The sequence below is a fragment of the Chelonia mydas genome, chromosome 6 (genome assembly GCF_015237465.2).
Source record: "Chelonia mydas isolate rCheMyd1 chromosome 6, rCheMyd1.pri.v2, whole genome shotgun sequence".
Lineage (NCBI taxonomy): Eukaryota > Metazoa > Chordata > Testudines > Cheloniidae > Chelonia > Chelonia mydas.
The window spans coordinates 113,466,620-113,486,832 of record NC_051246.2 but is presented as its reverse complement, the minus strand read 5'-3'; the positions used below and the strand labels follow the sequence as shown (position 1 = coordinate 113,486,832).

Here is a 20,213-nt window from a genome sequence, read left to right as displayed (position 1 = left end):
ATGGAGCCATTGATCACTACCCGTTGAGCCCGACAATCTAGCCAGCTTTCTACCCACCTTATAGTGCATTCATCCAGCCCATACTTCCTTAACTTGCTGACAAGAATGCTGTGGGAGACCGTGTCAAAAGCTTTGCTAAAGTCAAGAAACAATACATCCACTGCTTTCCCTTCATCCACAGAACCAGTAATCTCATCATAAAAGGCGATTAGATTAGTCAGGCATGACCTTCCCTTGGTGAATCCATGCTGACTGTTCCTGATCACTTTCCTCTCATGTAAGTGCTTCAGGATTGATTCTTTGAGGACCTGCTCCATGATTTTTCCAGGGACTGAGGTGAGGCTGACTGGCCTGTAGTTCCCAGGATCCTCCTTCTTCCCTTTTTTAAAGATTGGCACTACATTAGCCTTTTTCCAGTCATCCGGGACTTCCCCCGTTCGCCACGAGTTTTCAAAGATAATGGCCAAGGGCTCTGCAATCACAGCCGCCAATTCCTTCAGCACTCTCGGATGCAACTCGTCCGGCCCCATGGACTTGTGCACGTCCAGCTTTTCTAAATAGTCCCTAACCACCTCTATCTCCACAGAGGGCTGGCCATCTCTTCCCCATTTTGTGATGCCCAGCGCAGCAGTCTGGGAGCTGACCTTGTTAGTGAAAACAGAGGCAAAACAAGCATTGAGTACATTAGCTTTTTCCACATCCTCTGTCACTAGGTTGCCTCCCTCATTCAGTAAGGGGCCCACACTTTCCTTGGCTTTCTTCTTGTTGCCAACATACCTGAAGAAACCCTTCTTGTTACTCTTGACATCTCTTGCTAGCTGCAACTCCAGGTGCGATTTGGCCCTCCTGATATGTTTCCTACATGCCCGAGCAATATTTTTATACTCTTCCCTGGTCATATGTCCAACCTTCCACTTCTTGTAAGCTTCTTTTTTATGTTTAAGATCCGCTAGGATTTCACCATTAAGCCAAGCTGGTCGCCTGCCATATTTACTATTCTTTCGACTCATCGGGATGGTTTATTCTTTATTCTTTAACTTCTTTATTCTCACCACAGGACCTTCCTCCTGATGTCTGATAATGCTTGTACTTCTCAGTCCTCCAGTAGTACACCTTCTCACTCTCAGCTTCTTGCGCCTCTTGCTCCCAGCTCCTCGCATGCACACCACAAACTGAAGTGAACTCCTTTTTTAAACCCAGGTGCCCTGATTAGCCTGCCTGTCTTGATTGGCTGCTGGTGTTCTTATCAGTCTGTCTGCCTTAATTGTTTCCAGAAAGTTCCTGATTGTTCTGGAACCTTCCCTGTTACCTTACCCAGGGAAAAGGGACCTACTTAACCTGGGGATAATATATCTGCCTTCTATCACTTTCCTGTAGCCATCTAGCGTGACCCTGTCACAATACAGAAAAAGTTTTACCAAGCATAATACAAAAAGAAAAGTGTTCGTTGTTTCAAATTTCAGTGAAAATGTTTAAAGTCAAACAAAGCCATTTCACACAAGATTTTGCAATTCAAACATTGCAGCTCTGTGTAGAGCATGAGAATCAAAAAGTAAATAACCAAAACAAGACTAATCTACTTGCACAGTCAACGATAATGAAATACAAAACAGAGAACAGCATAAGGAGTTAAAGTAGGTAGGAGGCCAGATTATGTGGCCTGCTCTACTCCCTTTGTGCCACTGCATATCAATAGCATAGTCAGAATAGAGACTGATCACATGCACAGCATATGGGAGTTCCCAGCAGGCATAGAGCTGGTATAGTAAACTCCTATATCACCCCTCCTCTGTAATTCCTGGAATAAGGGGTATGTTGAAACTGGGGGAAAAGGCATGTCCAGAGTTTGCTACATTCTACTCATCTCCAACTGACAGATGGTCTTTTGGGTGCTGTTACTAGCCACTGGAATTTAGAGATTTGCCTCAATTGGGATAAAAAAGGCCTCAGAACCAAGTCACAATCAGATCCCCAAAGCCACCTTCTCTGCTGTGGCCAGCAAACATGGACCTTGGATTTCTTAGGTATCAGTTTTAATATTAGTAACACAGATAAGAGGATTTTATTTTTAAGTGTGATTTTCAAACTGACATTTCTAAGTATTATATGTTCTGTAGTTAAAATGCTTTAAATAATATACCTACCTATCAACTTTGCAAGCTTTGTACCAACCACCATACTCTCCAAAGGACGAGCCATCTTTTTGCTTTCCCTAAATTGAAAACAGCGTATTAAATTTTAAATCTTTAACTAACAACAGAAGTTCTGAAAACAATTATTTAATCATGTCCTTACTTTGCATTCTTCTCTCTCCTCAGCATGCATCCAGATGGGTTTATTTTCATCTGGTAAAAATATAAAATAAATATTTTATAATAGCAGTGAAAGAAGTAGACATTAATATTCAGGTTGAAGAAAGCTGAAGACCAACAAAAATAATGGTTCTGGCAGCACACTTAGAATTTTTGACACATTACAGAAAGACTAAACAGACTAACAAAACACACGTCTACCTTTAACTGGCTTCCGAAGATAAAAGATACCTAGAAGTCAGTATTACAAAATTGCTGACAGAGTGCTATTTCTAAAAGACTTTGATGCAACCAAGTTGGTGGTAGTACATACTGACAAGAGCTTAGTCGTTTGCTAGAATACACGCATTTCTTTCTTTTATTGTGACAGTCACTGAATGCTGCAAAAGTAACTGTCTTATTGCAATGAAATGAAAATACTGCATTACAATTAGTAGTTTATAAAACGCATTCTACTGGAGCTGTTAAATTTACAGTCTGTCCACTTTAAGAAGGCCAAGTTTTTCTGCATTCTTTAATTGTTTTGGCAGATGAGCTCAAACAGTTGACCATTATTTTTACCAAGTAATCTAAAATCCTATACTGAAGTATTACAATCACTAGCTCACGAAAGCTCATGCTCAAATAAACTGGTTAGTCTCTAAGGTGCCACAAGTACTCCTTTTCTTTTGACTAGAAGATGACAAATGTAGTCCTGTGTGTATACTAGCTATTAGACACTAGAGTTTGGGGTGCTATAGAACATCCTAAAGTAGGTTAGATAGAAAAGTAGTCTGTTACATAGACTTGCTAAGTCTCACTATTTGGAAAAAAATCCTTGTTTTGGATTAATTTTAATGCAGTAATTAAAGTCATTCCTCCTTAGGATGGATTTTGCAGTATGTTTCAATAAAGTCTAAAATTTATTTTGAGAAGTATAAAAAAGAAATCCTACTTTTCAGTTGTACACCAAATCCTTACCATCTACAGAGCCAAATTCCCTTTCATGTGCACGAGTAAGAATCTCTTTGTATAAAGTTTCTGCTTGCTTAAATTTTCCCTGTTTCAAATAGCAGGATGCCTAAAAAATAATATAAAGGTATCAGCATAGGAAAACTTTTGATTTATCTTTTAAAGACAGAACGTATCCATAATTACATGCTTGTTGAATAAAGCAACATTATTTCCTCCTGGGGGAACTCTGAGCCAAAAAATGCAAAATTTGCATTATTTTGACAAATAAAATATGCAATATAATCACACCAGTTTCACTTATTTTGGTAATTTATTTTTACTACCATACAGAAAAAAAATCACAATAAAACTGTTCAGCATTTCCTAAACACAAGAAAGTTAAGTTACAAATACTTGGTAACCAATACCTTGCATTCCAGTTATAATCCTGGATTTTCATTTAAATTACATTAATTTTGGCGTATGGTGTTCTGTAGGGTAGAATATCGCTTTAAATTGCTCAGACTTTCACACATAAAAGTCAGACAGTTTTGCTTATCATGGTCCTGCATTTTTTTTTTTTAAATGGAAAAGTAAAATAGATCCTGAGCTGTAATCTAACCCCATTGTGCTTCTCTGGCACATGAAAAAAAAAGCCAGAAAGCGCATAGACCTTCCTAGCTGAGGATTCAAGTTACTGTTATTTACAATAAGGCTCCTTTACACCACTCTGGCAAGGTAAAGGAGCCTTAATTGACTAAGAATGGGAACAATTAACTAAGAAGGGGAACATTAACAGCCTACTTCCTTAGGGCTAGTCTACACTGGCAACATTAAAGAGCTCTAAAAAATCCCACCTCCGCAAGGGGCCTAGCTACCAGCGCTGGGAACCACGGCGCTGGTGCACTGTCTACACTGGCACTTTACAGTGTTGAAACTTGCTGCACTCAGGGGTGTGTTTTTTCCCACCCGAGAGCGAGAAAGTTGCAGCGCTGCGAAGTGCCAGTGCAAACAAGCCCTGAGACTCGTTCACATGCAGGCACGCACCAAGACCTACCCCCTTAACATCTCTCCGGGGACATACGTACGCCCAGCCTCCCTCCTCCCACCCCAGTGATTCCTCTGCTGCCAGCTGCTCCCAGCAAACACGCCAGGGCTGCTGGGGAATGGTGTGTGGGGGGGTGTTCCTCAGATTTCTTTGCTTCCCCATATTTCTCAGGGGAGCCAAGAAATCTGCGGAAGGTATGACTTCTGTGCCAAGGAGTAATTATTTTAGCACATCAGAAAAAACAAAGCTTAAGTTTTCCTATTTTTACTTCATGTTACAAACTTACCAGATTATTCTTTGTTTTTGCTACATTTGGGTCATCTGGTCCTAGTTTAGTTTGGTAGATCTCAAGTGCCCTTTGATAGTAGTACTCCACCTCTTCATATTTACCCTGATTCTGACACAGTAAGGCCAGGTTATTTAACTGTTTGGCAACATCTGGGTGATCCTTCCCCAGGACCTGGAAATGAAGGTACCATACATTAAACATTCCCCATTTATTGTGTTAGATTTTAAAGAAGCACGATCTTAAAATGATCTTCCACAACTTTTTTCTTTCTAATTTCAATATCAGACTACATTCTTTTACTTTAGCAGTTTACACTGCTCATACTTTTCTATAATTAAGATTCAGTCACTATTTTCATTATAAATTCCATTTTTTGGTTGAGAGTGGAGGAGGGCCCTGTTTACATTAGGTAAACACTAAGACTCCTCTTGGCTGACATGGCAAATAAGGTCTCAATTAGGCATCTAATTTTCAACCATTTTCACAAAAATCACGTTGTTTAGACATTTTCCATTAATAGTAAATTTTAAAAGATTCTTTTGTGCACTCAATCAAGATTCAAAGTTAAACTGAAATTTTACAGGCTAAGATTACAATGTATTAGAGAAACTGATGTTTGTTAAATAAACTTCTCAGTACGGCTTCCAAAAAGTCCGTTGCATGAATATATTCCAATAAGTTTTAGGATATCTTTCAGTCTCACAAAGAAGAAATATTCTATTTTTTTCTAGTTTGCATTGTGTTATACACAATCATTTGGTCAGCAATTATGTTGTTTTGCCAATGAGTAGTCAACCTGAAAGTGAGGGAAGCACAATAGAATTTTTCTAAATGTGTACATTTAATTATTCTCCAATTCCTATACTACTGTACATAACCAGGGTCTTGTGTATTCTGCAATTCCATGGCTATGGAATTTGCTCTAGAATACAAACTTCTGTTTGAAAGAAAACAGTTTCTAGCTCTTACGATTACGAAGAAACTCTTACAAACTTGAACTGAGTGTAAGCCAATGCAATGATGTCCTGTTGATTTTTCTCTACACTCCATTTTTTTCTGAAATAAGATCATAGAATCATAGAATATCAGGGTTGGAAGGGACCTCACGAGGTCATCTAGTCCAACCCCCTGCTCAAAGCAGGACCAATCCCCAACTAAATCATCCCAGCCAGGGCTTTGTCAATCCTGACCTTGAAAAACCTCTAAGGAAGGAGATTCCACCACCTCCCTAGTTAACCCATTCCAGTGCTTCACCACCCTCCTAGTGAAAAAGTTTTTTCTAACATCCAACTTAAACCTCCCCCACTGCAACTTGACACCATTACTCCTTGTTCTGTCATCTGGTACCACTGAGAACAGTCTAGAGCCATCCTCTTTGGAACCCCCCTTCAGACAGTTGAAAGCAGCTATCAAATCCCCCGATTCTTCTCTTCTGCAGACTAAACAATCCCAGTTCCCTCAGCCTCTCCTCATAAGTCATGTGCTCCAGCCCCCTAATCATTTTTGTGCCCTCCGCTGGACTCTTTCCAATTTTTCCACAACCTTCTTGTAGTGTGGGGCCCAAAACTGGAGACAGTACTCCAGATGAGGCCTCACCAATGTTGAATAGAAGGGAATGGTCACATCCCCTCCATCTGCTGGGAATGCCCCTACTTATACAGCCCCATTAGCCTTCCTGGCAACAAGGGAACACTGACTTATATCCAGCTTCTCATCCACTGTAACACCTAGGTTCTTTTCTGCAGAACTGCTGCCTAGCCATTCGGTCCCTAGTCTGTAGTGCAGAACTCTGCACTTGTCCTTGTTGAACCTCATCAGATTTCTTTTGGCCCAATCCTCCAATTTGTCTAGGGCCCTCTGTATCCTATCCCTACCCTCCAGCTATCACTCCTCCCAGTTTAGTGTTATCTGGAAACTTGCTGAGGGTGCAGTCCACACCATCCTCCAGATCGTTAATGAAGATATTGAACAAAACCGGTCCCAGGACCGACCCTTGGGGTACTCTGCTTGATACCGGCTGCCAACTAGACATGGAGCCATTGTTCACAACCCGTTGAGCCCGATGATCTAGCCAGCTTTCTATCCATCTTATCATCCATTCATCCAGCCCATACTTCTTTAACTTGCTGGCAAGAATACCGTGGGAGACAGTATCAAAAGCTTTGCTAAAGTCAAGGAATAACACATCCACCGCTTTCCCCTCATCCTCAGAGCCAGTTATCTTGTCATAGAAGGCAATTAGGTTAGTCAGGCATGACTTTCCCTTGGTGAATACACACTGACTGTTCCTGAATCACTTTCCTCTCCTCTAAGTGCTTCAGAATTGATTCCTTGAGGACCTGCTCCATGATTTTTCCAGGGACTGAGGTGAGGCTGACTGGCCTGTAGTTCCCAGGATCCTCCTTCTTCCCTTTTTCAAAGATGGGCACTACATTAGCCTTTTTCCAGTTGTCTGGGACCTCCCCTGATCGCCATGAGTTTTCAAAGATAATGGCCAATGGTTCTGCAATCACATCCGCCAACTCCTTTAGCACCCTCGGATGCAGTGCATCCGGTCCCATGGACTTGTGCTCGTCCAGCTTTTCTAAATAGTCCCGAACCACTTCTTTCTCCACAGAGGGCTGGTCACCTCCTCCCCATGCTGTGCTGCCCAGTGCAGCAGTCTGGGAGCTGACCTCGTTCGTGAAGACAGAGGCAAAAAAAGCATTGAGTACATTAGCATTTTCCACATCCTCTGTCACTAGGTTGCCTCCCTCATTCAGTAAGGGGCCCACACTTTCCTTGGCTTTCTTCTTGTTGCTAACATACCTGAAGAAACCCCTCTTGTTACTCTTAACATCTCTTGCTAGCTGCAACTCCAGGCGTGATTTGGCCTTCCTAATTTCACTTCTGCATGCCTGAGCAATAATTTTATACTTCTCCCTAGTCATTTGTTCAATCTCCCACTTCTTGTAAGCTTCTTTTTTGTATTTAAGATCAGCAAGGATTTCACTATTAAGCCAAGCTGGTCACCTGCCATATTTACTATTCTTTCTACACATCGGGATGGTTTGTTCCTGCAACCTCAATAAAGATTCTTTAAAATACAGCCAGCTCTCCTGGACTCCTTTCTCCCTCATGTTATTCTCCCAGGAGATCCTGCCCATCAGTTCCCTGAGGGAGTCAAAGTCTGCTTTTCTGAAGTCCAGGGTCAGCATTCTGCTGCTCTCCTTTCTTCCTTGTGTCAGGATCCTGAACTCAACCATCTCATGGTCATGGCCTCCCAGGTTCCCATCCACTTTTCTCCCACAACTCCTCTACTTTCAGTGAAGTGCCACCAATGTCAGCAATAGCTGGAGTGCTAGTGAACAGGATTAAAAAACATGGTGGCAAGAACTCCAGCAGGCAATTTACAGTTGCACTCACACTACAGCTAGTATCAGTGGGAGACTGACACAAAACTTCAGCACAGAAGTCTGCATGAAGCCTGAAACAGTAGCCCTGAGAAATGAGGACTACCCCATTCATTTCAACGTTATGAACTCTGATGTCCAGATAGTACAATTTAAATCTTAACATTGTAACTATCATTGTTGATCATTTTAATATCAAGTTGACAGGCTTACCTGACAAATGAAAATTGTCCCTCAACTTTTCCAGGTGACCAAAGCACAAGTTGTTTTTTTCCCCAAATAATAACCCTACATCTCCTTTGACAACTTTTATAATAGTTATGTATTTGCAATACAATATCTCACACCGCATTAAAATTTACAGACAGTATGAAACAAATTGCTTTGCACAGCAGGTTAAAATATCACAGGATTACTTTAGCAACTGTATTATTCATTTTCATATTTAATTCAGTAAAAACCTCATTTTCAATAATATTTGAAGCTGATGCAGACTTCTCTATTTCAAATGGATTACTCAGAAAGTACAGAGTAATGGAGGGGGTGGGGGGGGTCCTATCAGATAGAATTTTTTTTTGTCTTAATTCTTCCTGTTTCCTGGATTCTAAAACAATTGTTTGAGTTAGTCTATTTACATTAATGCCAGGTCAACAATTATCTCTATCAGGATTAAAACATTTTAAACAGCTGTCATCAATATAAAGGGAAGGGTAAACCCCTTTAAAATCCCTCCTGGCCAGAGGAAAAATCCTCTCACCTGTAAAGGGTTAAGAAGCTAAAGGTAACCTCGCTGGCACCTGACCAAAATGACCAATGAGGAGACAAGATACTTTCAAAAGCTGGGAGGAGGGAGAGAAACAAAGGGTCTGTGTCTGTCTATACGCTGCTTTTGCCAGGGATAGACCAGGAATGGAGTCTTAGAACTTTTAGTAAGTAATCTAGCTATGTATGCGTTAGATTATGATTTCTTTAAATGGCTGAGAAAAGAATTGTGCTGAATAGAATGACTATTTCTGTCTGTGTGTCTTTTTTGTAACTTAAGATTTTGCCTAGAGGGATTCTCTATGTTTTGAATCTAATTACCCTGTAAGGTATCTACCATCCTGATTTTACAGGGGTGATTCCTTTACTTCTATTTCTATTAAAAGTCTTCTTGTAAGAAAACTGAATGCTTTTTCATTGTTCTCAGATCCAAGGGTTTGGGTCTGTGGTCACCTATGCAAATTGGTGAGGATTTTTACCAAACCTTTCCCAGGAAGTGGGGTGCAATGGTTTGGAGGATTTTGGGGGGAAAGACGTGTCCAAACTACGTTTCCCAGTAAACCCAGTTAGTGTTTGGTGGTGGCAGTGGATATTCGAAGGACAAAGGATAAAATTAATTTGTACCTTGGGGAAGTTTTAACCTAAGCTGGTAAAAGTAAGCTTAGGAGGTTTTCATGCAGGTCCCCACATCTGTACCCTAGAGTTCAGAGTGGGGGAGGAACCTTGACAACAGCATTCAAGTAAACTAGTCAGCATGTCTATGGCTTTGCACTTACCACAGTTTAAGGATTTCCCTGTAATAGCTATAAAAAGCCTAACATTTTTTTATATATCTGTGGATTATTCAATTAGATCCTAATTGGGGGGCAACAAAATAATTCATAACAGGAGATGTAGTTTTCAAGTAATAGAATAACTTCAAAAATATACAGCATACTTAACCAGTTTTAACATACTGCAGTGCAGACAGCCAGACAAATGCACTGGAATAAGCATTTTCACTCTCTGCTGCAGTACAAAACAACTAACTTGAGATATTTAAATGGCATACATTTATTTTGTATTCAAATGCTCTAGTCAACCCACTAGGAACATATCTAAATGTCCTTTTCCTGCAGCGTTGCTCTTACTTTACAGTTATTGCACAACTTTAGAATACACCCAAAGTCTCTCAAGATTTTGAAGTTAATTTTCTTAAAACAATTTTGTATTTTAAGAAGTTGTATAACTCTATCCAAGGTATTTAGTATTGCTCGGTACGTCTAACCAACCAAAATACGAGAGACTGAGTTTTTTCTAAAAAGCAGAAGTTGAAGTTCACAAAAAATAAATATCCATTGTCAGGCTTCCGTTTTTTACTCTGTACCTTTTCTCTGATCTCCAAAGCTCTCTTACACAAAGGTTCTGCCTCCTTGTACTTTCCTCGTTTACCATAAAGCACTGCAAGATTGTTTAGGGTAGCTGCCACCTGTCAACAGCAGAAAAACATTAAATATGAAGTGAATACCTGGTGAAAGAATGAACCAGTTGAAATATATTTACAGTGGACTGCTGCATTCATATCCTCTATGTACAGTGAAGGCCTCTTGCAAAAATCACTGCATTAAGAAATAACTCTTAAATGAGAACACAAAAACTGTGAAATGTATTTAATTAGCCCGCTGAAATGTGATTAAATGCATAAATTTGCTCTATATATGACAACTCAGAAATAAAGCTATTTTACATAAATCCAGATTCACAGAGTTGCCCACTGTAACATAGGTTATATGAAACAATACATCACCAAATTAAATTTTAAAAGTTACTTGAGCACCAACAGGTTGATTGGAATGATCTGTTTTATTTTAAACAGAGGCAGTAAAATCAGAAGTACAATTTCTATATGAATTCAGCAACTGAATTGTTTAAAATAAGCTAATTAAAATATTCCTTCAGAAGTTAATTTTTTCCACATACAGACCATGCAACTCGATTCATAATCAAATAAATGTGGCAGCAGAGTAATTTTGGGGTGAAAGAGTTTTAAATGAATAAAATGCTCAAAGACAGGTTAAATATTAAAAGAACACAGAATATTATATTGTGGCCTCCTACCTGTACTGTTTAGTGACAAGCCAGATCTTAAATGTTCCTGTTGAGTTTAATATTAGAATAAGTTGGGCAGGGGAAGAAAAAAAAAAGTGTCAGTGAAAAACACAACTAAAAATATGAAAATCAGATATACAAACCGCTGGATGATCTCTGCCCAAAGTCTTTTCACGAATAGCCAAGGCATCATTCAAGAGGTTTGCTGCATCTTTGTATTTGTTCTGGTCCCTAAATTTTAGAAAACCATAATTAACACTTTACTCTGTTTCACAAAAAAAGGAAGTAGCATTCAAATACATCCTAGAATATAATAAACGGCAAAAGTAGGAGTTGACTTCAGTGTCAGGGTAGGAATGCTGTAGTACAGAAGAGAAGGGTTCAAATGCAGACTCAGTGCAAAAAACTACAATTAAAAGTACTTTTTTGAGGAACTGGAAATGAACTATCTGCACATGTACATCTTGCCACCCAATTTACAATAGCATTAGCATAACCCAAGAGGTAGTTGTCTGACTGTCGTTTCAATGATCTAGGATGGATGGATAGTTTAAGTTTCAAAATGAATAATAGCATTCCAAAAACTGAGGTATGGGAGGATATTCAGGAACTCATCCAGACCCTGGTGTATTGTGGCATGACAGAGCAGGTCAAGTGTCCATGTGATACCACCACAAATAAAAAATTTAGAACCTACAAAATTGTCAAAAACATTTTTATAGCAGTTCCAGCATTAAGGCCTCTAGTCAACTTTACAGAAACAAAGAAGTTTAGTTAATGGAGAATTTAAATGTATATCAGAATACCAACCTGTACACCAAAGCAAGTATGTTTAGCATAGTGGCAACATCCGGATGATCATGACCTGAAGTCTTCTCCAGATCTTCAAGTGCTTGTTTACACAGGGGTACAGCAACCTCATATCTACCTTGGGAAGCATACTGGATAACCAGATTATGAAGAGTCCTTAATCTTGCTGGAATTTCATAGCCACCTTGTTGAGCAGCTGCTGCAGCACTGCTATGCTGCTGTTGAACTGCAAAAAGAAGGTAACCTATCTGAAACCATTTTGAAATAAAAATCCATGCTCCCCAGAAACTAGACACTAAAATTAATCTAATTGTTTTAAAGTGTGGTTCTGTTCTGAAACATGACTGTAAAAAATGGCACTCCCATACTAAGCAGATCTTCTCCCTGTCAGTATTCCGACTGACACATAGTTCACTCCCATTTATCCAAATGGCCTGGGGAACATCTGAAAGTTTTGGAAAACTGGGAGTTCGGATAAACAAAAGTGCTATTTTGATCCCTTCTTTCCACTGATCTAGAAATACAGGAGCGAAGGGAGTAATGCTGATGTTTGCTTAATATTTTGTACTTTCAGTAAAGAGTAAAAAACAATGTTAATGTGACTGAGTAAATTAAAAACACGAAAATTGTATTAAAACCACTGTGGACATCATTTATTCTGATTAATTCAAATGAAACAATTTAATATGTCCTGACAATGTGTTGTTGCTGATAAAATGGGATTAGGCCTCAGGAACAACAGGTAACCACTCAAAACCAATATACAAATACAAAGCTGTTGATTAGTGCTAACAAGCTAACCGAGAAGTTATTAGCAAGTCATTAACACTGGGCTCACTGGGGGACATACTGTGGATTTGGATAACTAGGATTTTCAGATAAAGAGAATTCAGGTAATGTAATACAGTATAATTCCAGTTATGAACAAGTATATATTTTTTACTACTTTTTACTCCTTTTAGCCCTGTGAGCCAATAAAAGCTACGGGGAGAGAGGTGGGATCTATTCTGATTCACACAGCAACGGAATTATTAACAAAGCTCCAATTTTAGGGCCAAATTCTGTCCTCAGTTACAGCTACTAAAGGTCCAAGTTACCCAGGGGGAAGAGGAGGGGAAGACAAGCAACACCAGCCAGCCACAGGAAGGTGACTAGAGTTAGTCTGCTCTTCCTCCCTTATCCCCTTGCTCCAGGAGTATGAAGTCTCAGTAGTCATCTTCTTCCGCATGCCCTACCCTCCTCTCCAACCACTCTTTCAGTGGTGGCCTATAAAAGCACTATGCTACCCTAGAAGAGATGCCAATAGCGGTAGCAGCAAGAGAAAAGGGAAGCAAGCCTTTACAACCAGCCTCTTCAATTTGTTTGCTACTCCTTTGAAATCTGCTCACCTGGTTCTCTACCCCCAACTCATGGCAGCTGCATCTCCATCCCAGAACCAGGAGAAAATAGCCTGTTGCCCCCTCCTCTCCATACAAGTTTCTGTGAGGGCTATAAAGGTCTCCTCCAATGTAGAACCACATTGATTCCAGAAACTGAAAGCAAAGGACCAGAGCTCCAGCAGTGACAGCCTGGCTTTCTGCGCTCCTCTGCCCCTACCAAACAAAGGGACACTTTCACCGCCCTGGCAAACTCTAATGTCAGTGGATTCATTCAGTTCAAAACAAACTGCTGCTGTTACATTTGCAAATTCTTGCCCAACCCTCCTCTCCATGCCCATTATACTTCACATTCTGATCTTCTTCCCCTTTCTGCCCACTGCCCTCCCTTCCAGTGGTTCTCAACCTATTTACCACTGTGGGCCATATCTAATACTACGTGTATGGCCCTGAGGATGTCACATTGGCTGCAGCTGTGTGCTGATGGGGCTGCAAGCGGCCCACGGGCCAAGAACAACTGCTTTAGCTACTAGTATTTTCCCTTCTCCATTCCTAAGATAACCCAAACAAGCAAAAAAATTAATTATGATGTTTTTGTCTTTCAAATATGTGATAAACAAGATGCATATGATATACCATCTGTATGTTCTTGTAATTATAACCTTTGTTTTCTAGCCCCATTCCACCTATCCCCTTCGGGTTTGTCTTCATCAAATTACATCTTGACAACCATGAGGACTATGGGCTTCTCTTCATGTACAGTGCTACAGCTGCACCAGTGTAGCAGTGCTACTGTAGCACTTTAATGAAGATGCTCCTATGCCAACAGGACAGCTTCTCCTGTCACCGTAGTTAATCCACCACCCCAAGAGGCAGTAGCTATTTTGACAAGAGAGGCTCTCCCATCAACATAGCACTGTCTACGCGGAGGGTTAGGTTGGTATAACTACATCGCTCAAGGATGTGGACTTTTCGCACCCTTGAGTGACATCATTATATCGATATAGGTCTGTAGTGTGGACCTGTCCTATCTCTCTAGCAAGTTCAACACCCTGCCCAGCATAGGGAGGAAGATGTAGGCTTAGTTGATAATCCAGGGATGAAACCAAGCATCTACCACCAGAGCCTAAAGAACACAAGCACCTTTTGACAGGTGGTCAAAAGAGTCACCTAAAGACCGTCCTGCTTTCTAGCTGACCAAATAAACGGTGGATGGACTGGACAGCTGTGGGTATGGCTCTGCAATTCAACATTAGTGTTACCAGTATGTGGACTTCAAAGAAGCCTAAAAGATGAGCTTCAGCCCAACATAAAATCTTAATGATTTTCTCTACTATTCCTTTCAAGCCCCACACAATACACATCACAATTGCTGCATCTGAAGAGAAACCTGATTCAGGTGACTATCACCAACAGGTCTCCATAGCAATTCTGTTTTAGATTTTATAGAACCAGTCTCACACTCTCGTTGATTTACATTTTTTAAAGCCTCGGTATTTCAGTAAACAATTCCTAACCATCAACAATTTAACTGAACTACCATATAAGGACTGCAAGCACCAAGGAAACACTCCCCACTGCCCAGACATCCCAGCACTGGACCCCAGATGGCTACTCCCCTCCTCCTCTGCAGGGTGGGAGAAAGCACCGCAGCCATCTAGCAGGGGGACATGCAAGCATGCCTTCAAAATATTTTTTGAACTCAGGTCGGGTTTGGGGTTTTTGTTGTTGTTACCTCATCCCCCTGTCATTCTTCTATGGTTCTCAACACATCCCTCTTCTCTTTTGCAACATCTCTTCTCTTCCTCCCTCCTCTACCCCTCACACTAGCTCCATTTCCCCTCCTTTATTACCCTCACCCCATAACAATTCTCACTAACTATACCTGCTTCTCTTCTTCTCTCTATTCCAATCTCCCTTCTCTTCCCACCATCACAAATCCAAATCACACATCCACACCACCTCTGCTGCCACCTCCTCATCTTTGGTGACCTTTGTCCCAACCCTGGTATTCCCTCCCTCATCAACCTTTTCACCTCCCACACCTCTCCCTCCCATCAACTCTACCCATTCTGTCACCATTCCTAACCTCATACCTTTCCTGCTCCATTTCCCCACCTCTTCCGCTCCTCTCTTTGTCTCTGGAACACCCATTCCATCTCTAAAAAGATCTGTCATCCACAACCACTTCATATCTTGCTCCCTCTAGCTTCTGATTCTCAGAGACCTGGATCCTACACTGATTCTGTAGTTGCCTTCTCTTACGGAGGCCTCTCCTTCTCCCACACTCTCCTCCCCATCAGACTTCTGCTCCGATTTAGAGTCCTGGCTCTTTCTCTCCTTACACTTTCATTCATTCTTGGTGACTTCATCTTCCTTGTTAATGACTCATCTGATCCTTTAGCTATGCATTTCCTCACCCTCTCCTCTTCATTTGACCCCAAGCTCTGGTTCAACTTTCCCACGCCCCAAATGGCTATTCACTTGACTTGGTCTTCACCAAACACTCTGCTCTCTCTGATCCTATGTTGTGACGTCTCTCCTGTGACCACCACCTGGTCTCTTTTTGCATCGCCCATTAGTCCCCTTCCTTTTCTTTGCCTTCCAGTCCATCAGCACTGAAGAACTGTCATCTGCTCTTAGCCTTCTCCCTGCCGCCTCTCCCCTTTCTTCCATTTATATGATTGTTGATTATCTCCATGCTTCGCTCTCCTCCACCCTTACTTCTTTTGCCCCTTTCTTCCATCACAAGGCTCCCCCTGCTAATCCGCAGCCCTGGCTCACCCCCAACATGCACTTCCTCTGCTCCTGCTCTGACATTGCAGATCTTCTCTGGCAGAAATTCCATGACCAGGCTGACTTCCTCCACTACAAATTTGTCTTTTCTCCATCAGCTCTGACATCATCCTAGTTAAACAACTCTAATTCTTCAATTTAATTGAATCCCGTGCCCACAATCCTAGCCAACTTTTTGCCACCTTTGACTCACTCCTCAAATCCTATTCTTCTCTCAGCACAGGACCTTGCCAATTTCTTCCACAAGAAAACTGACAAACTACAACATAAAGAAAACTACAACATGACCTTCCCTACCCCCCTCCTACAACTCTTACCTCCTTGTCTCCTGTCACAGACGCAGAAGTTTCTCATCTGCTGTTCCCATCTAACTCTTCCGCTTGCACCAGTAACACCATCCCATCTCCTGAAATCCCTTGCATCCACTCATCCCTTCCCTTACTCTTTATTAAGCCTCTTGCTCTTTCCCCTCACAATGCAAACATATGTTAGTCTCTCCTATCTTTAAAAAACCCAACCTTCACCTCACTTGCCTCTCCAATTACCACCCCAATTTTTCAGCTCTAAGCTCATTGAGCATGCTGTTTACTATTGCTGCCTGGAGTGCCTAGAGCCTCTCAAATGCAGCTTCCACGGCTTACACTCAACTGAAATTGCTCTTGCCCAAGTGTTTTATGACCTTTTCCTAGCCAAAGCTCTGGCCTTTTCCTAGCCTAGCTCTCAGCCTTCTCCTCCCTGTCCCGTCTCCCCTTTCTTCCATTTATATGATTGTTGATTATCTCCATGAAACTGGTACTCCATCCTCATCCACCTTGATGTGTCAGTTGCCCTTTACACTATCGACCATGCTTCTCCTTGGCTTCTGTAACTCTAGCCTCTCCTGGTTTTTCCCCTACCTTTTACTGCTCCTTCAGAGGATCCTCCTCATTCCCAGCCTGCAACTTTCTATGGGAATTCCACAGTGTTTTGTCTTGGTTCCCCCTCTTCTTCCTCTCACCTTATATCTGGGCAATCTCATCTACAAACAAATTCAACTACATCTCTATGCTGATGTCTCAAAGAGCTACCTGTCTACTACAGATCTGCCTCTTTCTGTCCAAACTAAAATCTCAGCCCTCTCTCTCTAATATCGGCTCATGGAATCTAGCCGTCATCTCAATCTAAATATGGCTAAAACAGAGCTCCCCCACTGTGTATACCACCACCATCCTGCCTGTCACTGAAGCCTGTAACACAGGCATTATCTTTGACTCAGATCTTTCTAGATCCTCAAATCCAGGTTATGACTAAATCCCACTGTTTCTTTCTGCATAACATCTCTTATACACAGCCTTTCTATCCATCCACACAGCTAACATCCTCATCATCTCATGCCTGCTACCACCACACATTCTTTTCTTTGGCTTTGACAATGCAGTCTTGCCCTACTCGTATCCATTCAGAAGGCTGCTGCAAAGACAGAAGAGTGCATCAGAGAAACATTTTTATCTTCATTAGATCACAATTTACTGCATTCAATAAATCTTAAAAGCTGCAGTTGCTTTTTTGTTGTCTATGTTTTTCTAAACTCTCACTTTGATTATGTTACCCATCTCTTTGCATCCCCTAGCTCCCCCTTCCTTTTTGGATCAAACTACTGGTCTTCACTTTCAAGGCCCTTTAAGAGACCATCATCTATCATTTATTATCTAGAGGTCGACTAAGATGCCTATCGGACCTCTCATGACATCTTCTATTGCGCACTTGCTGAATTTCCAAACAAGCACCATCACACTTTTTCCCATGCTGCCTTGCAGACTTAGGAGAAGCTCCCTGGTAATTATCTGCGAAGCTACCTCATTATCCTCCTTAAAACTCTCCTTTTCTTTGATGCCTACAAAAAAATTGCCAATGGTTAAGGCCGCTGGTGTGCGGACACCATAGGCTGACCAATATTGTCTTGTTTCCTTATCCTATCCCAACGGTCTGTCTGTATCCATCTGTTGTTTCCTGTTTTATACGTAAAACTGTAATCTCTTTGGGGGCAGGAACCATCTTTTTTGTTCTATGCTCATAAAGCACATAGCGAAATGGAGTCCTGGTCCATAACTGGGGCTCCTAGCTGTTATGGTAACATAAATAATGATAAAGGTGTAACTCAAGTGTTACATCCAACTCATCAACCCTTCAGCCTTGAGAGGATAACATCTCTGGAGGGAGTATTAACTGCAAAAATCATAGTCCTTATGAGTGACAAAAATACAACTGATGAGGCTGCATATGGAAGCCTGCCCAGGGAAGTTAACCATACAGGTCACCATAGAACCCACTACCCGGGCAGACTACCAAGTCTCAAGGTTGACTGAAACAGGTCCTGACGCTGGGAGTCTAAAGCTTCTCTGCCTAAGTTAGCAAGTTACTGCCTAATTTTGTATTGAAATTAGCTCCTAATGAGGTCAGGGGTAGTTAGCAAGCTTTTTAAAAACAAAACAAAACCAACAACAAAAAAACAGCTTAGACTAGCCCACCCTTCTTATGTAGTGGGAACATCATCCTCATAAATCAGCTTTTCTGTCTTTCACCCTTTGGAAGGGATGAACATAGTCAGTGCTGGAGTAAGAAATTTACAGAAAAGTGCATCAGGGAAACATTTTTATCTTCATTATATCATAATTTACTGCATACAATAAATCCTAAAAGCTGCAATTGTCCTTGTTGTCTATGTTGCACAGTGTCTAGACCAGAGCACTCTAGGAATTGATGATTGGTTATTTCCCTGAAGATAAAACCAAGCTTCTGTTCTGCAGAAATATATTGTAATTATATAATCTGAAGTTCACTTACTTCCTTGCCCTGGGTCATCTTCATCATTGGGGAAAAGGTCATCCAGAGGTTCTTTGGTAGAATCTGTGTCTTTGTCTTCCTATACAAACCCCAGTCCCAAACAAAATGTTACATTATTTTCACTGATTTTAGATTTAATATTTATATACAATTATATATAAAATCTATTATTAAAGATATGCATACAGGATGTCCTATGTGATGCTGGGCAAGACTATCTCAATGCATATGCACAAGACAGCTGAATTAAATTTGCACTGGCAATCTTATTTCAGAGGTTTTTAACTCAGTCAGATCTACGTGGATCTTTGTAAGGACAGGAAAAGGGGCACTACTGACCTCACACTATGCGCCTGCCAAATTTTAAGGTTTTTTGCTCCAAAGCATGAAGATGCTAGGATATTTTATATTTATATTATATATTTTATAATATAGGATTTTGTCTGAAGATTATAATTCCTTGTTTAGCCTATTATTTAGGTAGTATTCCATATGCTTAAGAACATAATTATGAACCAAGACTCAAAAAAATAGCCTTCACTGGCTTTTTTTTTCCTTTTAAAACAAGTTTTAGCTTTTTTAGATTTCCTTGCATTGCATGCAGCTGACTACCTGACCAAAACAATTCACTGTATTCACATTGTGCTAGAAAGGGTTTGTCTAGCAGTTGATTAGCATGTCTAAACACATGCATTTTGCCACTCCTGAACTGTTGCAATAATAGATCAGAAGAAAATAAAACAATTGATTGAAATAGACATAGACACCATCTGGACAGTAACAACTTACAAGATGAGATCCATTTCTGTGATAATGCCCATAAATCAACCAATGATGGCTGGAGGGGCAGGTAGATTACCAAGTACTTACTTTATTTAAAATTATGAAAATCACTTTTGCAAGGGTATACATATGTATAAAATTAAAACTGTACATATTTGCTTGCACTCCTATTTTCCCGACCCTTCATATGTCACTTGCCTTCTTAAACTGTAAAGTGTAGGGACTGTGTCTGTGTTTTCACAATGCCTAACACTATGGGGCCCCTTTCCTGACTAGAGACTCTAGTGCTAATACAAATATTTAATAATAAAAAATAGTGAGACCACTATCTAGGTCAAAATCATCTTCCAGACTGCTCCAGATAATGCAGTTTCCTTTTATATCTACAATTTATACACCTTTACACCTTATCCTCAGTTCTCCTTTTATTGTGAGGTTTAAAACAGACATTTTATGGCTTTCTGAAGATAATTTTCCCAGTAAATTTTTAAGCTAGTGTGTTGCTAGGTATAAGTGTTTTACTATATGCTGGACTTTTACCCCCTCAAGTCTACAGTGTAGTTACTCTATCATCTGTAAAATATAGGTCTTCCTGAAATAAAGATTCTGGGAAGCAGTTCTCTATTGTGTGAATGTATAAACTATGTAAGATTAGGACAATATAAATATATGAAGAAATCAATCTATAAACAAATTAAAATCTATATATGAAATGCCTGTTTTAACGGCTAAAAATTCATATCTGCGAATAAAAAGCTCTTGGCAGCTTACTAACAAAAAGACACAATGCTTTTGAATGTA

General features: G+C 40.6%; 1 protein-coding gene across 10 annotated transcripts in view; it reads right to left on the bottom strand.

Moving 5' to 3' along the window:
* The window catches only part of KLC1 (kinesin light chain 1), a 91,672-nt gene that overhangs the window by 35,131 nt on the left and 36,328 nt on the right, over positions 1–20,213 (bottom strand). For all 10 annotated transcript variants that reach the window (XM_037901028.2, XM_037901025.2, XM_037901027.2 and 7 more), the window contains exons 4-11: positions 18,630–18,708; positions 11,635–11,860; positions 10,968–11,055; positions 10,103–10,204; positions 4,580–4,753; positions 3,273–3,372; positions 2,296–2,345; positions 2,145–2,212 (exon numbers count right to left, since the gene is read on the bottom strand). In XM_037901028.2, the coding sequence (XP_037756956.1) occupies positions 2,145–2,212; positions 2,296–2,345; positions 3,273–3,372; positions 4,580–4,753; positions 10,103–10,204; positions 10,968–11,055; positions 11,635–11,860; positions 18,630–18,708 (887 nt within the window). The remainder of the gene's footprint in view (positions 1–2,144; positions 2,213–2,295; positions 2,346–3,272; positions 3,373–4,579; positions 4,754–10,102; positions 10,205–10,967; positions 11,056–11,634; positions 11,861–18,629; positions 18,709–20,213) is intronic.